Here is a 19799-nt window from a genome sequence, read left to right on the forward strand (position 1 = left end):
CTGTAGTAGCAGATGTTCCAGCCTGGGACCATGGTAAGTTTATTTCTAGATCCCTCCAACCATAAATCATCGCATGGTACCTACCATATACTACACACTGGGCTATAATGACTGACATATTATTGAGCCCTCACCAAGTGCCTGACATATATAGACTCTATAAATATTTGTTGATTGTTGAGTGGACCTGACTTCCTAAGGTGGGTGGAGGAAGACCATCGACACCTTTCACTGCTACTGCTATATGATGGTACATCTAATGATGCCTCTCAATCTTGTCATCCCCAGTGGAAGCAGTGTAGTGAGCAACGAGGCTGTTTGCCAGGCCCTTCCCCCTGAGGGAAAGGATCACTGGAGAAACAGAGCATTATTAATAACCCCCAAACTTCATCAAGCCAGTTTTTCCACTCTCTGGAATTAATTATTTGTAGGCTTCTGTTGACCCTCAGGGGTTTGGGTAAGATGCCAGTGTACAGGCTGTCTCTTTGGTCTCTGCTACGCATCACTATCAAACTCAGGACTGCACGTAACACTCCATTCTAGAGGATTCACAGACCTGTATCTGATGTTTCAGATAATTTCCTGCCTCCCTACGTGGCTTTGCCAGATTTACTTATAATAGCCCTTTGATTTTTCAAATGGATTAGAAATGCTGTCTGTTCTTGTCTCTCTATCCAGAGTCTCTAGACACAAAATATGTATAACAATAATAGCTAGCACTTGGTAGGCACTGTTGCCCACACTGCTTCCATTGTATTCTATCCAGTCCACCCCCATCACATGAGTCATTTGGATGACCAGGCGTAGAGCACCTTCACTTCTTCACAGGCTTCATTGATCTTTTTCCTCCCTGGTCTCTTGGAATGAGGTTATCTGCATTGAAATGGCCCAGAGACATTCAGCAGCGGTAAGCAGTAAGAGACGTAGAAGGATCAGGGGCGCCTGGGTGGCTTAGTCGGTTAAGCGTCTGACTTTCGCTTAGGTCATGATCTCGTGGTTCGTGGGTTCGAGCCCTGCGTCGGGCTCTGTGCTGACTGCCAGCTCAGAGCCTGGAGCCTGTTTCGGAGTCTGTGTCTCCTCTCTCTGATCCTCCCCTGCTCACGCTGTCTCTCTCTCTCCTAGAAATAAATAAAAAAAAAAAAGAGAGAGAGACGTAGAAGGATCAGACAAGACAAACAGGACCCAAGACTCCACAGTTGTTTATAACTGAATGCTGTCAACACATCCACACCTCGCGTCCCTCATACGCATTCCAGATAAAACCCCACCACCTAATCGACTCTCTGTCCCTTCACTACTTCCCTATCTCTTTTTGGATAATAGACACCTTCCTTGATTGCAAGGCTATTCCTGACCTGGCCAATATTCATCCACCTGCCTCATTTCACACCACCACCTCCTGACCTTCTACGCTCTGAAATTATTGATCGATTTGCAATTTCCAGAACATGACATGGTTGGAGTCCCATTTACTCTGTACAAAGTGCGATATAGTCACTGGATTGCTCCTGTGGGCTTTCGATATTCAGCTCAGCGTCCCCGGCACTAGGACTTCCTCAGCCTGGCACCGTAGCTGTGCCACCACTGGTTTCTACTACCGCATCTGAGACCACGTTTACCAGGGCACTTCGCACACTGTTCTGTACTAGTGTCGCTGATTTGCCTGACCGCATGAGCCACTCCCTGTCAGCTCTAAAAGATGCACTTTCTTATTAGTATAGATCGTGGCATGTTCTCATTGAGCCATAAATATGAATAAACAAATACATCGAGTAATAAGTAAATATTTACACCACACACTTCACTCTTTGGTTTGTTTGACTTGTATTTGAGGTGACTCTTGTAACTTTCTACAGATGCGCAAGGCAAGAGGGACACTGGAGTAAAGACCAATCAATAAGATGGCTGTATGAGGGGCACCCGGGTGGCTCAGTTGGTTAAGTGTCCGACTTCAGCTCAAGTCATGATCTCACCTTTGTGGTTCAAGCCCTGCGTTAGGCTCTGTGCTGACAGCTGGGAGCCTGGAGCCTGCTTAGGATTCCCCACCCCACCCCCTCTACTGCTCCTCTGCTAGCTCTCTCTCTCTCTTTCTCTCTCTCAAAAATAAATAAACATAAAATTTTTTAAATGGCTATAAGAAAAACAGGTTCACTGAAGATGGTTATAGGGTAACAGAAATAAAAAGTCACCTTTGGACATATTTGTCTTTTTTTTTTTTCATCAAATACGGGCTCTTCAAACACCCCCAGAAAAGTTGTGACTCTATTTTCTCATCACTGAACAGTAAAAACAAGCAACAGTTGTTTAGGATGTTTATTTTCTTTTTAAAAAATTTTTTATAACATTTATTTATTATTGAGAAACAGAGAGAGACAGGGCATGAACAGGGGAGGGGCAGAGAGAAGGGGAGACCAGAATCTAAAGCAGGCTCCAGGTGCTGAGCTGTCAGCACAGAGCCTGACATAGGNTACTGCTCCTCTGCTAGCTCTCTCTCTCTCTTTCTCTCTCTCAAAAATAAATAAACATAAAATTTTTTAAATGGCTATAAGAAAAACAGGTTCACTGAAGATGGTTATAGGATAACAGAAATAAAAAGTCACCTTTGGACATATCTGTCTTTTTTTTTTTCATCAAATACGGGCTCTTCAAACACCCTCAGAAAAGTTGTGACTCTATTTTCTCATCACTGAACAGTAAAAACAAGCAACAGTTGTTTAGGATGTTTATTTTCTTTTTAAAAAATTTTTTATAACATTTATTTATTATTGAGAAACAGAGAGAGACAGGGCATGAACAGGGGAGGGGCAGAGAGAAGGGGAGACCAGAATCTAAAGCAGGCTCCAGGTGCTGAGCTGTCAGCACAGAGCCTGACATAGGGCTAGAACCCACAAACTGCGAAATCATGACCTGAGCTGGTCGGTCGCTTAACTGACAGGAGCCACCGAAGCGTCCCTAGGATGTTTATTTTCAAAACACGTTCACTTTATTTTTTCAGGACATGTGCACAACTGTTTTCAGATGAGGACAATGAGCTACAGAGAAGTAATTTATCAAAGATCCGATAGCTGCTATGTGGCCAAACTGAGTATCTATCAACTTTAATTATTGGATTGCCAATTTATACCTTCTCTGCCTATCTCATGTCCTAAGAGTCTCGGTTTGCCTGGAGAATACAGAAACACAGTGCTTATGTGCATATATTATACATGGTCTAATAACTTGTTATACAGAAGGCTGAAGAAAATTGCTAATGAGGATATAGTCATGGACTTGACTCTAGAATTTACCAGTTCGCCTGTTTTTCCTCCCCATCAACAGCCTCAGTCCCGTGCCAGTCTCTAAACTGAAAACCCCTCTGTGATGTGAAAGGTTTTTCCATAACCTCCTTTTCCAAACTGATCTCCTTTCTTCTCCACAAAAAGCATCCACTACAGGCTGGCCAGTCCCCTTCTCTCCCCACTTTCACCTTCACCAATCACAGGTCCTGGGTCCTGAGCCTAAGGCACTTAATGGATGAAGAGGCCTTGCTCTTGATTTAAAAGTGGACCCATGATACCAGTGTCCAAATGAGCAATTTTGATGGTAGGGCCCCACTCTCAGTTCAGACGCCTAGCTTGCCTTGCCCTTCCCTAAATTTAGCCTTTTTCCCTCATGTCAGATTCTTCAAATAGAAAACAAACTTCTTTGGGAACAGAGCGTGTATTTTACTTACTCCTGTGTTTCCTCAGATTGCCAGGCCTGCATAGCACGTTGTACAGAATAGGCTTGTAATCACTTTGAATTTGTAACTCATCTCCCCCATATCCCCTGTGCTCTGCGCTGTAGAAGTATGGACCGTTGGGCGTGATCGATGTCGAGAAAGCCTGACTTTGAAGCTCGTGTTTCTGGGAGGAAATGTTAAGGTTTGGGTGAGTGCTACAGACTGAATGTTTATGGGCTCCTAAAATCCATATATAGAAGCCCTAGTCCCCAAAGTGGTGGCATTTGGAGATGGGGCCTTTGAGGAAGGGGGGGATAATTTGATTTTAATGATGTCATGGAGACAGAGCGCTCATGCTTACATGGGGTTAAAAGGACCAGAGCTCGCTCTCTCTCTCTCTCTCTCTGCCAGGTGAGGACTAGCAAGGAAGTAGCCATCAGCAAACCAGGAACAGGACTTTCACCAAGAACTCAGCCAAACTGACAGCCTGATCTTGGACTTTCACCTTCCAGAACTGTAAGAAATAAATATTGTTTCAGCCACCCAGTCTGGAGTACTTTGCTACAGCAGCCTAGTGGACTGTGGCATTGATAGGAAAGTAGTTTTGTCCTCCACACGTCTTGGATTTGTTTTGGGGATGACAAGAGATGAAATGGGGTGAAACTTGCTGTCTGGTGCCTACTCAGAGATGCCCATTTTGTCTTTGATGCCACGCCTATCTTCATGGCAGTCATTAAAGGAGTAGGGTCCCAACCCCCACCAGTCCTGCCTAAGACTCTTGAGGGATCAAACTGCACCTTCTCTAGAAATTGGCCACAGCGCTTGGATCTTCCAAGGTGCATCAGAGGACTGCACCTGAAGCCACAGAAGATTCTTTTATTTAGATGTGGCTTCCATGTTCTTATGCTACATTAACATTGAGAGGCTGAATTCTCTGGTTTTTGCCTCCTTGCCTTGCTGTATGTGCTTGCCTCCTTCTGCTCCTCCTCTGTTGATGTTCCTTGTAATAACACCAGCATCTCTGCTGGTGATGCAGCCAAAGGTCCCCAAGGCACTAGGGGGATGCTTGGCACACCCTGCTCTCCAATGGCTCACAATCCAGTCCTTGAACTGGTTGGGGGATGAGCAGCACCTTGTCCTTCATTTCCTGTCTCTTTCGTCTCTGGCCTCGGGCATCGTTTATCAACTAGCCAGCCTGGAAATAGATGCTTGAAGAGGAGTGCAGAGGAGAAGGTGAGAGAGTCCTCCCGTCCCATCGACCCTGTCTTATTTTAGGCTTCACTAAGTAGGGGGTACTCAGGATTTCTGTTTATTTGTTTGTGTTAGTGTAAATTCCTTGGCTAATAAGAGGCAAAGTGGGGAGGGACCCATTAATGTTCCTTGTACCCTTCCTGTCTTCTAAAATTTCTTTTTGCTTCACCGATGCTTAATCTCTCTGTCGGAATAAAATTTTGTTCTTTTCATTTAGCGTGGTTTCCAGGTGTATTAGATTTCTACTGCTGCTTAACACATCGTCACAACATTGGTGGCTTAAAAGGACGCACACTTATTCTCTTGGAGTTCTGGAGTTCCAAAGACAGAAATCAGTTTCACAGGCCTAAGGTCAAGGTGTCAGTAGGGCTGGTTCCTCCCAGAAGCTCTTAGGGCAGAAGCTGTGTCCTTGCCTTCTCCAGTTTCTAGAGGTCACCTGTACTCCTGGCTTGTGGCCCTTCCTCCATTTTCAAAGCACATCATTGCAGCCTCTGATTCCATCCACGTGGCCTCCTTCTCCTTTGAATCCCCCTTGTGTCCTTCTGTGAGGACCCTTGTGATTACATCATGCCACTCAAACAGTCCAAGATCATCTCACCACCTCAAATTTCATAGCATAATCATACCTGCAAAGTCTCTTTGGCCACATAAGGTCATTCCAGGTTGTGGGCATTGGGATGTGGACCTGTCTGGGGAGCCATAATTCTGCCTATCAGACCAAGGTTTCTCAGTAAATGCCAATACCTTGGACAATTTCTCAGGCAACATAGAATCCTGGTTTCTGCTTGTCATCATCAGTTATAACACATTCAAGGGGCACCTTGTAGAGGCTGCTTTTAAGCAACAGGCTTGAGCGGTGGAAATGAGCAAGGCCAAGAGGCCCATAGCAACCACTCCACCAAGCTGAATACAAACAGGCTCATTAAGCCACCCATTTGGAAATAGCCATAGGCCCTCACTGACCAATTACAACCAGGCACAGTTTCCTTTTTTTTTAAATTTTTTTAAATGTTTATTTATTTTCGAGAGACAGAGAGACAGAGTGTGAGTGGGGGAGGGGCAGAGAGAGAGAGAGAGAGAGAGAGAGAGAGAGAGAGACACACACACACACACACACACAGAATCAAAAGAAGGCTTCAGGCTCCGAGCTATCAGCACAGGGCCCGATGCGGGGCTCTAACCCACAAGCTGTGAGATCATGACCTGAGCCGAAGTCGGAGGCTTAACCGACTGAGCCACCCAGGTGCCCCTTAACCAGGCACAGTTTCTAAGATAACCAGAAAAAGGGGAATTCCATAGGTCCCTATACTCCCTCACTTCACCCTATGACTGTGGCCCCTCATTACCACCTGGTATCTCTTTACAATCCTGCCCACCCCTCCCTTGTGGCATATTCAGTAAACTTCTATGTCTTTTGTTCTACCTTGGGTGAACGCTGCCTGCACCAGCAGCCCCCTACCCAATAGGGACATCCCACATTTGGTGACCTCCCAGCCAATCACAGTGCTCCATAGGTCTGGGTGGATCAGTCTATAGAGCATGCAACTCTTGATCTTGGAGTCATGAGTTTGAGCCCCACTTTGGGTATAAGGTTTACTTTTTAAAAAAGTAGCTATAACATGAAAGCCTGTTGTATTGTTTCTAACTTGAGTATAATATTTTAGAGAAGGAAGGGCTTTTGATTTTATTTTGAAAGATGCAAGGACAGCACAATTAGAAGTTTGACTAGAGGGGTGCCTGTAGGCTCTGTCGGTTAAGTGTCTGATTCTTGGTTTCTGCTCGGGTCATGATCTCACAATTTGTGAGTTCAAGCCCCAGGCTGGGCTCCAAGATGGAAGCATGGAGCCTGCTTAGGATTCTCTCCCTCTCCCTCTCTTTCTGTCTCTCTGTCTCTCAAAATAAATAAATAAACTTAAAAAAAAAAAAAAAGTTTGACTAGAGATTTAAGGAAATGCTGTAATTGTAACTTTACAACCTATTATCNCCCAGAAGGGAAATTTTTATACAGACTATGATAAAATCTGGTGAATTCTCTCTGTACCACATCGAAGTACACCTTGCTACTGACCACGGCACCCCTGTCTGTCACATTCAGTGTTCTCTTTCTTCTGGAACAGCGCTGGGTAAACACCAAGACACTCCTTGGATCATCTTTTTGAACATGCAGACCAGCCTTTCAATTAACATATTCTTTAAGCAGAAAAATTATAATACAATTGACCATATTAAGGGGGCTTTCTTCTTCTTTTTTAACATTTAGTGGTATTTGGATGAAACAGTATTCTCTCAATTTGATCTGGTGGTTCCTCAAACTGTTTTTTCAGATGAGTTACTTCCATGGATGGTTAACTTCAGCCATTATTCATTGGTTCTTATTAGTTCCACTGTCAGAGATTTGCCTTTTCAAGTTCTGACTATACCTTACCGAGCTACCTCTCTGCCAGTCATTATCATTATGATGTTCATTGTCTTCATCATCATAATGATAAAAGAGGGTTTTTTTGGTGTCAATATGGAATGATCATTTTAAAACTGAGCTAATACTTTCCCCTCCTTATACCTCCGATCATTTCCCATCTTACTCAGAATAAAATCTAAACTCCTTAGCATGGTGGAGTGGTCAGCTGTTGGTGTTGCCAGTCTATCCTCCAATCCCTCTTTTGGCTGAACACCTTAAAGTTTCCTCATACTCTTAGTGTATATCCCAGATAGAACTAATCCTTTCCTCATATCTGAAGTGGGTGCTTTCCTTGGGACTGACCAGTCAGCATATTCATTTCCCTGGCCACAGTGATAGGTTGGTTCACAGATAAATGACCCCAGTTGGCCCAGTGAGGATCAGATATGAAAATATTGCTGCAATTCTTAGAAGAGGAGAACAACCCTCTGGGATGACTAAACTTCTTAGAATATATGACTGAATTTTATATCCTTCACTAGCTGGTGACATACTTGCCACATCTTGCCTTTCTGGAAATGAAACAAATCCAGAGAAAGCAGAGACAGGAGAGAGACGGATTGCCAACGATACCCATTTGAGCTCATTTCTGTCCACGTTTGATCTTTTCGGACACCCTGGGGCAGTTGAAATCAAGTTTTTATTATTTGCATCCACAAAAGTCCAGACTATTCACATGGCCTGAGTGGTCGGGCCTCTGTCAACCTCTCCACCTCATGTCGTGCCATGTTCCCCCCATTCTCTGTATGGTCTCCTACCCAAGCGACTTTGTTCTTAGTTTCCCTCGAATGTTCTTCTGAATGTTCTCCACTCCCTTCCTCCACCGTCAGATCTCAGCTACAGTGCTGCCTTCTCAGAGATTTTCCTGACTATCCGCCACAGGCCACACACTGCATACGCACTTGAACGCTAGACTGCGAGTCCTCTGAAGAGCAGGGACCACGTGTGACACATTCCGCATTGTTATCCCAGTGCCTGGCACATGCCACAGGAATCTCGGGGGCAAATTCCTTGAATGTGCCGGACTTGAATGTGCCCTCTGCCTAGAACTCTCTTTCCTCTATCTTCGCAAGTTGACTTTTTAGTTCAGTGTCACCCCAACTATCGTCTTCTTGGAAAGGCCTTCCCTGTCTCTGAAGTCTAAAATAGATCCCCCCTTCCTCATTGTCTCTATCATGTCATTCAGTTTTGTATTCTTCATCATACTTTCACAGCCTGAGATTGCCTGTTCCGTTTTTCATACATTTGGTTATTTTCTGGTCCAAACAGAATATAAGCTCCGTGAGAGCAGGGACCATGGTTGTCTTTTTTTTTTTTTTTTATTTCTAGGAGAGAGAGAGAGACAGCGTGAGCAGGGGAGGGTCAGAGAGAGAGGGAGACACAGAATCTGAAACAGGCTCCAGGCTCTGAGCTGGCAGTCAGCACAGAGCCCGACGTGGGGCTCGAAACCATGAACCGCGAGATCATGACCTAAGCGAGTCAGACGCTCAACCGACTAAGCCACCCAGGCGCCCCCATGGTTGTCTTTTTTGAAGCTTCATTCCCAGCACCCTCAGCACTGTCTAGCATATCATAGGCTCTCAATAAATATGTGTTGGCTGCCTGATTGAACGAATGAATGAATGAATGAATGAACGAATGAAAGCCAAGCACTACAAATCGCACTCATTTGAGTGCTTCACGTTAGTTCATTGTCATGACATCCTTGTGAAGTAAGCACTGCCCTATTAGCTCCATATTACGGAGAAGAAAACTGAATCTAAGAGAAGCATGTCATTGCCCAAGGTCACATTACCAGTGATTTCAGAAGCTGGAATTCAAATTCAGCTGTGCCTGGTTTGCAGATGACAATTCATCATCTATTGCTCAAAAGATCTGTTTTCATTACTCATAATGTGACTTTGGAGATCACATCTGGGCTCCAAATAGAAAAATAAGATCCCTACCTCTCCTCCTCCCCTCTCCCCCATTAACCTTATAGGCAGAGGACCCGGACAGCTGTGGCTTCTGCACCCTTAGGTGCATGGGGTGGGGCTTGCCCTGGAGGGCTCACCACACGCAAGGAAGCAGGGGAGGGCACATTATTTGTGGGCTTCAGCTCCAAAAGAGAGAGCCAAGCAGAGGCTGGCCTGGGCCAACACTAGGACCTTTCCCCTAAACTCACTAAGCAGACTGTCTCTCTTCCCAAGGGGCTGGGGCTCAGGGAGAGGAGGGAGTGAGGGGTCTGGAGAGAATGGGAGAATTATTTTCCTAATACTTCCAAGAAGGCCAAAGTTCCTGCTTTATGAATGGAAGCAATAACGTGGGGTGGGGGTGGGGGGGAGAACATTTCCTCTGGTCCCTGTGCTGATCATAAAAGAAAAATCCTCAACTTGTAGTTGATGTTGGAGGTTGGGGTGAAAGGTGGGAATGAGGTAGATACAGAGGGATCTTACCTACATTAGCAGGGTCAGGGCTCAGCTCAGCTAATGTAATTGTATCACATCGCAAAAAATCACTCGACATCCCTGCCCTACGTTGGAGTGGAATTCAAACCCCTCTTAAGGGCAAGGGCAACCCTGAGCTCTCCGAAGTTTGGTCTCCTGCACCCCTAGGCATCTCCTTCAGCAATTCTTCACACCCCAGGGCTTTGTAAATGTCACTTCTTTTCTGCCTGGTTATTTTCTATTCAACTCTCAAGATTAGGCAATTGACTAAGAGTGGCTTGAAGGCAGATAATGTCTTATTTCCTCATGCTCAGGCCTCGCAGAATGGTTGACTTCAGAGAGCATCAGTGTCAGCGGAAAGGCAACCTTGCTGGACACCTTCCTTGTGCCTCTAGGCTGTGCTGGATGGTTCTCAGGACCAGGGCACACAACAGCTCATGGCTGGATAAGTTAACAGAACTGAATTCTAATCTACCTGGACGCATGCCTAGTTCTGCTTCTGGTCCTAGATGGCCTTCAATAATCCAAAACGGATTTTCCCCCAATATTTCTGTAAAGAAGGGCATGGGATAGCACATTTGTTGTGGGGTTTAAACATTAAGGAGTTAAGAGCTGAGAAGTGCCTCCTTGATCAGCATAGAAATTAGACCATACTGACCCCTCCCATTCTTTTGTCTTTTTCCTAATCAGAGAGGAAGTGGGGGAAGAGGAAAATGGGGAATTTGAACACAAATTATGGCTTGAAATTCTTGTAATTCTCATTCCTCCGTTCATTTGTAACGAAGTACTGCTTTGTGAGATCTCAGAGTTTCCTTTTGCTTTTTACTGTTTGGCTTTCCGTGTCTGCCTTGGGTACCCTCGGCGTTAGCCCACCAGAGGATGTCTTTGTCTCTTCAGCATCCAGCACGGTGCCTTGCACATACTAGGTGCGTTCAATAAATTCTTGTTAAAGAACTATTGAATCTGTTCTGAGGCAGAAAGAAGTGAACGTGAAACGTTTCTCTCGTGATGAAAACAAACATTTCTGTTTCAGATATGAATCAGGTAGTCAGCGTCAATTTGTGCTTGTAGATGCTCACCAGGTGCAGGGAAGGGCTTGGCCGAGATTGAGAAATTCACCGCGGGAGAATAATAAAATGGGCGGAGGCTCGGAGCTGCGAGGAGGAGGCGGAGTCACCGAGAGTTTGAGTCCTTTTGTCCAATCAGAAGGTGGCGGTACAAGCAGAAGGGCGAGATAAAAGGGGGGCGGGAGCCCGAGAATCCTGCCCAGTTACACCAGCCCGCCAGCCGGAACAGCAGCTCCTCGGCTTAGGTGCTTCTCCCCCCGCGCGAGCGGCCGATTCCGAAGCGGACTCCCGCAATGGCCTTTGCAAATCTACGGAAGGTGCTCATCAGTGATAGCCTGGACCCTTGCTGCCGGAAGATCCTGCAAGATGGAGGGCTGCAGGTGGTGGAGAAGCAGAACCTGAGCAAAGAGGAGCTCATAGCCGAGCTGCAGGTGAGGCGAGCGGGAAAAAGATGAAGGCTCGGTGGCATCCTCTGCCCAAACGGGCCGGGGCCAGCGCGCCCCCCCCTCCCCTCCCGTCCCCAGTACCGGTCCGCCCTGGGGCCTCCTGAGAGTGGAGACTCGGGAAGGGAGGGGAAGGAGGGAGGAAAAAACAGCCGCGAGCTGCAGGATGCAAACTTTGCGTCCAGTTTGCAACCGCGTGTTTCGCGCCGGCGTGCCTTCCGCCTGCATGGGAAAGTGCGGGCTGCCCGGGTTGGTCCTGCGGGCTGCCCGCGGGCTGCCAGCGCGGCTCCCCGGAGCCCTCGCGCGCTGTGGCCCGGGCAGCCCTGCGCCGCCTCTTATCCGGGACCCCGGGGCACAGGGGGAACGGGCGCCCAAGTGGCTTCCCGGCGGGAAGCCTAGGGACGGGCAATCCTTNCAGCCGCCGCCGCAGCCCCCGCCGCAGCCCCCGGGCTACAGGCTGTAAAGCCCCTGCCGTCCTGCCTCGCTGTTGGCCTCCTCGCTGGTCAGGAATGAGCAGCCCGGGCTCGGATCCGGTCGCAAACGCCCCCAGGACCTTTCTGTTTCTTAGAAAATCTTTCTCAGGCATGTATCAGTTTGCCCTGGCGCACAGTTAGCGCCATCTCTTCACGTCTTCCTCCGCCTTGTTTGTAAGGGTCCTGGGAAGTTTGGTGGCCTCGTGCAGCCTTAGTGCGTTTATTTTGTGAGCTCTTCACTCTCGTTCCTGCCCCCAAGCCCCCCGGGGTCGGTGCCCCACTGGCCGATGCATTCCCCCCACCCTCCAACTCCGACAGCCCCGCAGTGCCGCCTCCCACCAACCTCGCTCAGCCCCAGCGCGCATCCACCCCCTCCATTTTCTCCCCGGAGGGCGCCTTGACTCAAACCACAGAGGCGGCTGCAGTGGCTTTCGTTGTGCCGGAACCACATGGTCCTGGAAACTGCCTGCGCTCCCCGTCTGCCCTCGGATCTGCGGCGGCGTTTCCCGGTGCGTGTCCCCCACTCCCCCACCGCCACCGCCACGGTGGTGTATCCAGCCCCGGCCCTGTTCTTAGAGAAGTGTCTGCCTGGTCTGTGCCTTCAAGGAGCGTGGGGACTAGTTAGGGAGCCTGGCCATCAGTCCCGAGAGTATTGACCAGATGACACAGTACTTGAGTGCCAAGGGAGACCACACAGCAGCCTAGCCTCTGCCCGATCTGTTGCTGCAAACGTGGGGACAGGGGGCTTGATCGCTTTGAATGGGGGTGGGGGACAGGGGCTCAGGACCGGATCCAAGGTAGGCGGGATGGGAGGAAGGCACCTCAGCTTGTGCCAGCTCTTTTATATGGGTGCCGTCAGTGGCCTTGGCTCAAGGCAGTGGCCAGAAGGCAGTGCTGTGGCCTCTAGACCAGCTTCTGACCCTCCCCTCCGCCAGAGCATTCGGTTGGGAAGGGCGGCCTCCCCTGGGGCTTTGCAGCCTTCTTGTGGAAATCAGAAGTCCCAATTTCTAGAATTTCCAGGGAGGGGCAGTGTGGGGTACAGGCAGAACTGAGAAGAACCGGGGGCCTCACCAGTCCCGGAGGGGCTCTGTGAACTTGAGAAGTTGGCTGGGTGTGTTGCTGGAGTCTGGAGCTCAACTTGGAGGACATCCTAAAGGCACTGACGGCTCCTGGCAGCAGAGGAGGGGTGTTTGTCAGCTCCCCGCTGGCGGCTGGCTGGGCTGTTGGAGCCGCCAAGCCTTCGTGGCTGCCTTTGTAGAACATTCACTTCAGAATGCCAGTTAGTCCACTTAGGCAGCGCCCTGGAAGGGCCTCATATCCTCAGCGTGTCTGTCTTCTCTGGGTGGAGAGATCTCTGCTGGTGCTCCCTGCCCTCTCCCATTTAAATCCTTCTCATGCCGAGGGAAGTGGGAACTGGCCTCTGGTCCCACTCCTTGGTATTCAAGGCAGGCACAGTGTGCTCTCCACTCACTCCGTGGTCAGGAAGTACAATGACCCCCGAGAATGGTGCTTTTCAGACTCAAAGCAGTTCCCGGCGCATTGTGGGTAGTGGGTAGTTGGTTTTATGGGGCATGATTACCATTTTAAAAAAGAAAATAAGAAGTAGCAGGGAGCAAGGCAGATAGGCTGAGTATTGTATCATGAAATTTGTTTCAGCGATGTGGGCAGTTGTGGTGCCTGTGTGGTTTGTGAGCATAAAAATCCCAACTTAAACAAATGTTTCTTACTCTAAGTCCTAGTCAGAAAAGTTTGGAAAACACTGGCTTGGAATAATAAGGCATCGTGTTCGGAACTCACAAAGCTCTTAGGCTGTGTACCCCTCTTCCATCAGCAGACATGGCATCTTAAATAAACTTAGTATGCGGGAACATTAAAATCTTGCCACCTATCAGTGGGTTTTAAAATTTGACCATGACCCACAGGAAGAAATTCATTTTCTATCATCACTCAGTGTACACATATGTATGTGTACACATACACTAAACTTTCGTGAAATAATGCCTTTACTATATGTGATACATATATTTTTGTTCAGTTTTATTGAACAGCATTGTTGGTCAGAAGCCACTAAACCACATGCTAGTAGCAATGCATTTAACTTACTGAGCATATTTGCATCCTTGTGTCAGAATTTTAAACAAAATAAGGGGAAGAACTTCCATGCAAGAGTCTATCTTTTGAAAGGCTCCGTTAAAATAGCAAGTTCCCAGCCTTTGCACAGGGATTTGATTTGCAAAAGTTAAGTAACCCTCTACTTAATCAGGGCTGCATATACAGCATCTCGCTGCATTCTCTGTATTGGGGAGCATGACCTGGAAACTCAGGCTGCCCTCATGATTTAAGTCACAGGTACCAGCAATGCTAAAATCACCCTCAAGGCCAAGCCTGTCCTCTTTGGGAAAGGAAGCATGTTTGAACTTGAGAAATGCGAACAGCTTTCCACTGCTGAGTTAGCATGGTTTGTCTGGAACAGCTAGAAACCCAGCAGAGCGCTGGCGGGTCTCCAGCTCGAAGGCAGCTGCAGAGAGCAAGAGACGGCAGAGTGGGTGCAGTGTCAAGAGGTGCCAGGGTGGACAGCAGGACACTGGGGGAGAAAGGTGTCCCCACAGCCTGCACAAAGGACGTGAGCAGACCGGCAAGGGGCTGCAGTTTGCCTAAGCAGAGGAGCACTCAGCTTGGAGCCGGGTCTTGGAGGGATGACCTGTAACCTGAGGAGGGGAATGGCACCTAGGGGTGCAGGGGTTTTGAGGGAGCGAAGCACCAGGAGGCCCTCAAGAAATACACGCTGATTGAAGCAGTCAATCGATGATGCGCTTGAGTGAAGAACTGAATGAATTGGCGGTAGTTGAGGGGGTAAGAGACCTTAAAGCCAGCGAAGCCTGGCCATGTAAGGTTTGGTGCTCTGGTGGGACCAGGGTCAGCTGAAGGGGCGTCTCTAAGAGCACATTCTCTTCTTGGGACCGGGGAGGTCTGAATGAACATCTGTACCAATCTGACTGGAGACTCTTGAGACTTCTGGCTTCAGAGGAAGCTAGTTTGAGGGTTTGAGGGCATCACCCTTGAGGCGACAAGCATGGAGAGATGACAGTGACAGTCCATTAGGGAAATTTTCCAGTGGGAAACGGATTCCTAAGGTTAGGGGAGGGCGGTGTCTTTGGAGAAAGCATTTGAGAAGGCCAGATTCTAGAGGCCCAAGGGCATGATTGGGGATGGGGTCGAGCATCTGGAGCAGGACTGGGCCTCAGAACTTAATACTAGAAGGTTGTGATGCTTTGGGTGATCCTGCTCCCAGGCCTGCTTCTTGTCAGCTGAACCTTGACCCTTAGTCCTGGACTGGTCCCTTCAAAGGAGGTTTTACTCCGCACTGTGTTACCAATGACCTGAGGTGCCATGGCTGGTGGTAAAGGAATGCGCAGTAGAAATGTGCTTACTCGCTGCCAGATTGCTCTCTGGAAAGTTCCTGCGGTTTATGCTGTGTCCCTCCGCTCTCACCCACACTGAATACTATCACTTTTCATTTTGCCAATATGATGCCTGGAAATCCCACATTTTATTTTATTGTTATTTTTTTAATGTTTATTTATTTTTGAGAGAGAGAGACAGAGTACAAGTTGGGGAGGGGCAGAGAGAGAGGGAGACACATAATCTGAAGCAGGCTCCAGGCTGCAAGCTGTCAGCACAGAGACCAACATGGGGCTCGAACCCAGGAACCGTGAGATCATGTCCTGAGCCGAAGTCGGACGCTTAACCGACTGAGCCAACCAGGCGCCCCTGAAAAGACCACATTTTAAAATTTACATTTTCTTGGGGCACCTGGGTGGCTCAGTCAGTTAAACGTCTGACCCTTGATTTTGGCTCAGGTCATGATCTTGCGGTTTCTGAGATCAAGACCCACATGGGGCTCCTCGCTGAGTGTGTAACTTGCTTAAGATTCTTTCTCGCGCGCGTGTTCTCTCTCCCTGTCTCTCAAAAATAAAAAAATAAAATTACATTTTCTTGATATCTAATGTTTGAGTCTTTGTAAATTCCTGGCCACTTTGTATTTCTCCTGTGAAATGCCTGCTTAGACCTTTGCCTTTTTTTTTTTATCATTCAAAAAAATGATTTGTAGGAAGCCTTGATTATTTCTGGGGATGAGGCATTGCTCTGTTATACCTGGTGCAAAGAGTTTTTCCGCCTATTAAGTGGTGCCTTTGACTTTGTTTAGGTTTCCATGGCCTTTCAAATCACTGAGTTCATTTATTCAATGGAGTATTTTAGCTATTAAAATAATAACTTATTATCCAAAAATAAGTTATCAGCTATTAAAATAATCCTGCTTTAGAGATGTAGCCTATGGATGAGGGACCCCGTTGCAGGTCAGACCGAGGACACCTGAATGTAAAACAGATGCTAAGAGAATAGGGGGAGGGAGTGATATTGAATCCAGGGTTGTTGGCAAAGGCTTCATGGAAGGGGGTGTTCACTGTGCCTTGAAAAGTTGGTTGTGGCTGGCCAGCCAGGGGGATCCTTTTCTTTGGAGCCAAGTGCAGTGGATTTGAATGTGGGGCAGTCAGCAGTTGTCCCCGTCTGCCCAGGCCTTGGCTGATGTTCAACTAGGCTGCTTTATAGGGAGGCATTCCAGGCACCCTCGAGATTCCCCCTGGCGTTAGCCAGTGCTGGCAGTGAGGCCAGATGGGGTGACTCCCGTGTGGTTCCTCTAACTTTGCCGTGTGCGTGTGCCGTGTGCACTCTGAGCTCACCGCATACGTGTGTCCTGGTGAGTTTCTGCACGTCTGTCGCTGTGAGTCCTTGGGGTGGGGGGTGCCTGTGACTTACTCCTCTTGTATGGACAAGAATCTAGCATAATGCCAGGTGCATACCTACCAGGCACCCCACGGATGGAAGGAAGGCATAAGAAGGGCAGGAAAAGGGGACACGGGCGTCCTTAATTTTGTTGGGCTTCTGTTTCTCATCTGTGAAATGCACTTGGACCAGAGGCTGATCAAGTGTTTCTTGGAGTCTCACATTTTGGGGTTCTGTTGCAGAACTGCGGACATGAAAGGGCTTGGGCTGCCTGGGAGGGGCCCTGCATCTGGCTGGCTGTGGTCAGGCATGGACCCCACCAGGGAGCATGCACAAGGCATAATAGGCACCCCCGGAGGAATAATTTCACAACCTTTGTCGAATAGTCAGTGCAGTGCTTGGAAGCCCCCGTACTGAGCTCCTCTGTGTGGAGCCTGAGGAGCCTGATGTTGTGGCCTTTCTCTGTCCTCTCAGTCCCTGTGGTGGGTGGCGGAGGGAGAAGGTTCTCCTGGAGAGGCTCACGTCGGTGGGGTGGTGTCAGATCAGATGTGGTGCTACTGTTCTCGCCCTCTTGTTTTACAGGTGAAGACCAGGGGTGGGGCAGGTGACTTAGCACCGTGATCCGCCTTATCCTTGGCAGACCTGTAACTGCAACCCCAGCCTCCCGACCCCCAGCTTCCTGCTTTTGCAACAGCACTCACCTCCGCAGCAGCCCTGGAAAGCCAGTTTGGGGTCCATTTCCTGGGGACGCTCNTTTATGAATATAATTTATTATCAAGTTGGCTTCCATACAACACCCAGTGCTCATCCCCACAAGTGCCCACCTCCATGCCCATCACCCACTTTACCCTCCCCCCAACACCTCCATCCACCCTCACTTTGTTTTCTGTATTTAAGAGCCTCTTGTGGTTTGCCTCCCTCCCTCTCTGTTTGTAACTATTTTTCCCCTTTCCTCCCCCCATGGTCTTCTGTTAAGTTTCTCAAGATTCACATATGAGTGAAAACATATGGTATCTGTCCTTCTCTGACTGACTTATTTCACTCAGCATAATACCTTCTAGTTCCATCCACGTGGGCAACAATATCCTTATTAGGAGAGCATTATCACGAGACTCTGGAAGAGCCTAAGAAAGATTATCTTGAGGTCTAACAGCGCAAATAAAGTGCCTTCAATGAATCCAGAAAGTATTTATTTTTTGCATATGTATTTTCTTAGTCTAAAACGGCCTGTGTTTCTGACCAGCTACAGACACTGGTTTAATTGTTCTCCCTTCGTCCCCTTACTTTGGATCGTATTTTAGGAAATGCCTTTCAACAGTTTGTCTTTTGTTCACTTTTTAGTCACTCAGCCAGCCAGTGCTTACCGAGTGCTTCACATGTGCCAGTCCTAGGGGCTTACAAAGTAGAACTCAGTGCCACCTCTCCCATTCAGCAGCAGTGTCCGATGGAGGAGGTCATGTCCATTGAGCGGGGCAGTGTCCGATGGAGGGGGTCATGTCCGTTGAGCGGGGCAGTGTCCGATGGAGGAGGTCATGTCCGTTGAGCTGGGCAGTGTCCGATGGAGGAGGTCATGTCCGTTGAGCGGGGCAGTGTCCGATGGAGGAGGTCATGTCCGTTGAGCGGGGCAGTGTCCGATGGAGGAGGTCATGTCCGTTGAGCGGGGCAGTGTCCGATGGAGGGGGTCATGTCCGTTGAGCGGGGCAGTGTCTGATGGAGGAGGTCATGTCCACTGAGCGGGGCAGTGTCCGATGGAGGAGGTCATATCCGTTGAGTGGAGCCAGATAGCATGCCAGGTGCTACCTGTCCTAACTCATTTCCTCCTCACGCACTGGAGGAGGCCGGATATCAGATTCTTAGCTCCTGGGGGATGCAGTTTGGACTTGACTCCAGGCCTGACTGACTCCAAGCCTTCCTTACTTGGAATATATCCAAAATCAGCCAGCAGGCAAGAACTCCCACTAGGGGCAAAGAGGGGCTAGGAGGTCTGGAAGATCAACTGCAGACCCAGATGTTTCTTCTGCCTCAGGACTGTGAAGGACTCATCGTCCGCTCGGCCACCAAGGTGACTGCTGACGTCATCAACGCAGCGGAGAAGCTCCAGGTGGTGGGCAGAGCTGGCACAGGTGTGGACAACGTTGACCTGGAGGCTGCCACCAGGAAGGGCGTTCTGGTCATGAAGTGAGTCGTGGGGCCTGGGAGTGGGTGTGGAGGCTCCCCGTGAAGGGGGAGGGGAAACCGGGAAGGCCAGGGCAGAGGAGGAAGGGCTTCCGGAACGATGGCTGGTCCAGGCTGAGTCCAGACTGGTGCTCCGCGCTCACATGTAGTGGTTCCCCGGGTGTTTGACTGCGAGGCTGTCTGAGCTCGCAGATCACTTCCCGAACCCACCCCACAGATGTCTGAACAGCAGCCTGGTTCGGGAATCAGAAGGACGTTAGTGAATTTATCTGCGTTCCCTGCCCAGCCCCTGCCCCTCCGTTGTTTTGTCTGGGGCCAGGTTTCCTGAGCCCTGCTTGGTAGAGCACAGCCTTTGCCTGCTGAGTGACTCCGTTCTTTCCTTTTCTCACGTCCCCACACCCTCTGCAGCCAGGACCCAGGTGCTCTTTCACGCTCCAGGGCCAAGAGGGAAAGGGTCCCTGTTGGAGCTGTTTTTGCAGAAACTCAGAGCAGAGGTCAGGACTGCGTGCCAGGGCGAGGCCCCACTCGTTTCCGGCTCCCATCTGACACATAGATGGCATAGCAGGGTTATTCTAGCCCACTTCTTTGTCCCCGAGCCTCTTTCCCTTCCCTTGGGAAGCTGCGTCCTCAACATCTTGCCCCCCTTCCCTCCACTTCCTCCTATAGCCTAGGGGTTAATTGGTCATCTGAGGTCAGTATCTAGCAGAAACAATGTTAGATGGTAGCCCATCCTGCATTCTTGCCCTGGACCCAGAGGCAATGCCCCCAGTCCTGCCCCTCCTCCAGCCTCCCAGTCTAGCCTTTTCGCTAAGTGGAAAGACAGACTCTGAGAATCCTTTTATCTTGACCTTTTTTTTTGATAGGCTCTCTTGACTTTTTCCTCCTTATAATCTTCATTTCCAGAGATGCAAAGATCCAATAAAGGAAAAAGGAGGCTGAACATGCCTGTTAATAAAGTATTCCAAAACCAAAAAAAAAAAGGGGGGGTGGAGAAAGAGCCTCTGAGAAAAGAAAACTAGTA

At 48.7% G+C, this 19799-nt stretch overlaps 1 protein-coding gene across 1 annotated transcript in view; it reads left to right on the top strand.

Annotated features, from left to right (window-relative positions):
* The first annotated feature begins 11113 nt into the window (after positions 1–11113).
* Positions 11114–19799, top strand: part of PHGDH (phosphoglycerate dehydrogenase) — a 32919-nt gene continuing 24233 nt past the window's right edge. The window contains exons 1-2 of the mRNA XM_077767569.1: positions 11114–11333; positions 18630–18781. Of these exons, the coding sequence (XP_077623695.1) occupies positions 11196–11333; positions 18630–18781 (290 nt within the window). The 5' untranslated portion in view covers positions 11114–11195. The remainder of the gene's footprint in view (positions 11334–18629; positions 18782–19799) is intronic.

This window comes from Crocuta crocuta, unplaced genomic scaffold, assembly GCF_008692635.1.
Source record: "Crocuta crocuta isolate KB4526 unplaced genomic scaffold, BGI_CrCroc_1.0 scaffold180, whole genome shotgun sequence".
Classification (NCBI taxonomy): domain Eukaryota; kingdom Metazoa; phylum Chordata; class Mammalia; order Carnivora; family Hyaenidae; genus Crocuta; species Crocuta crocuta.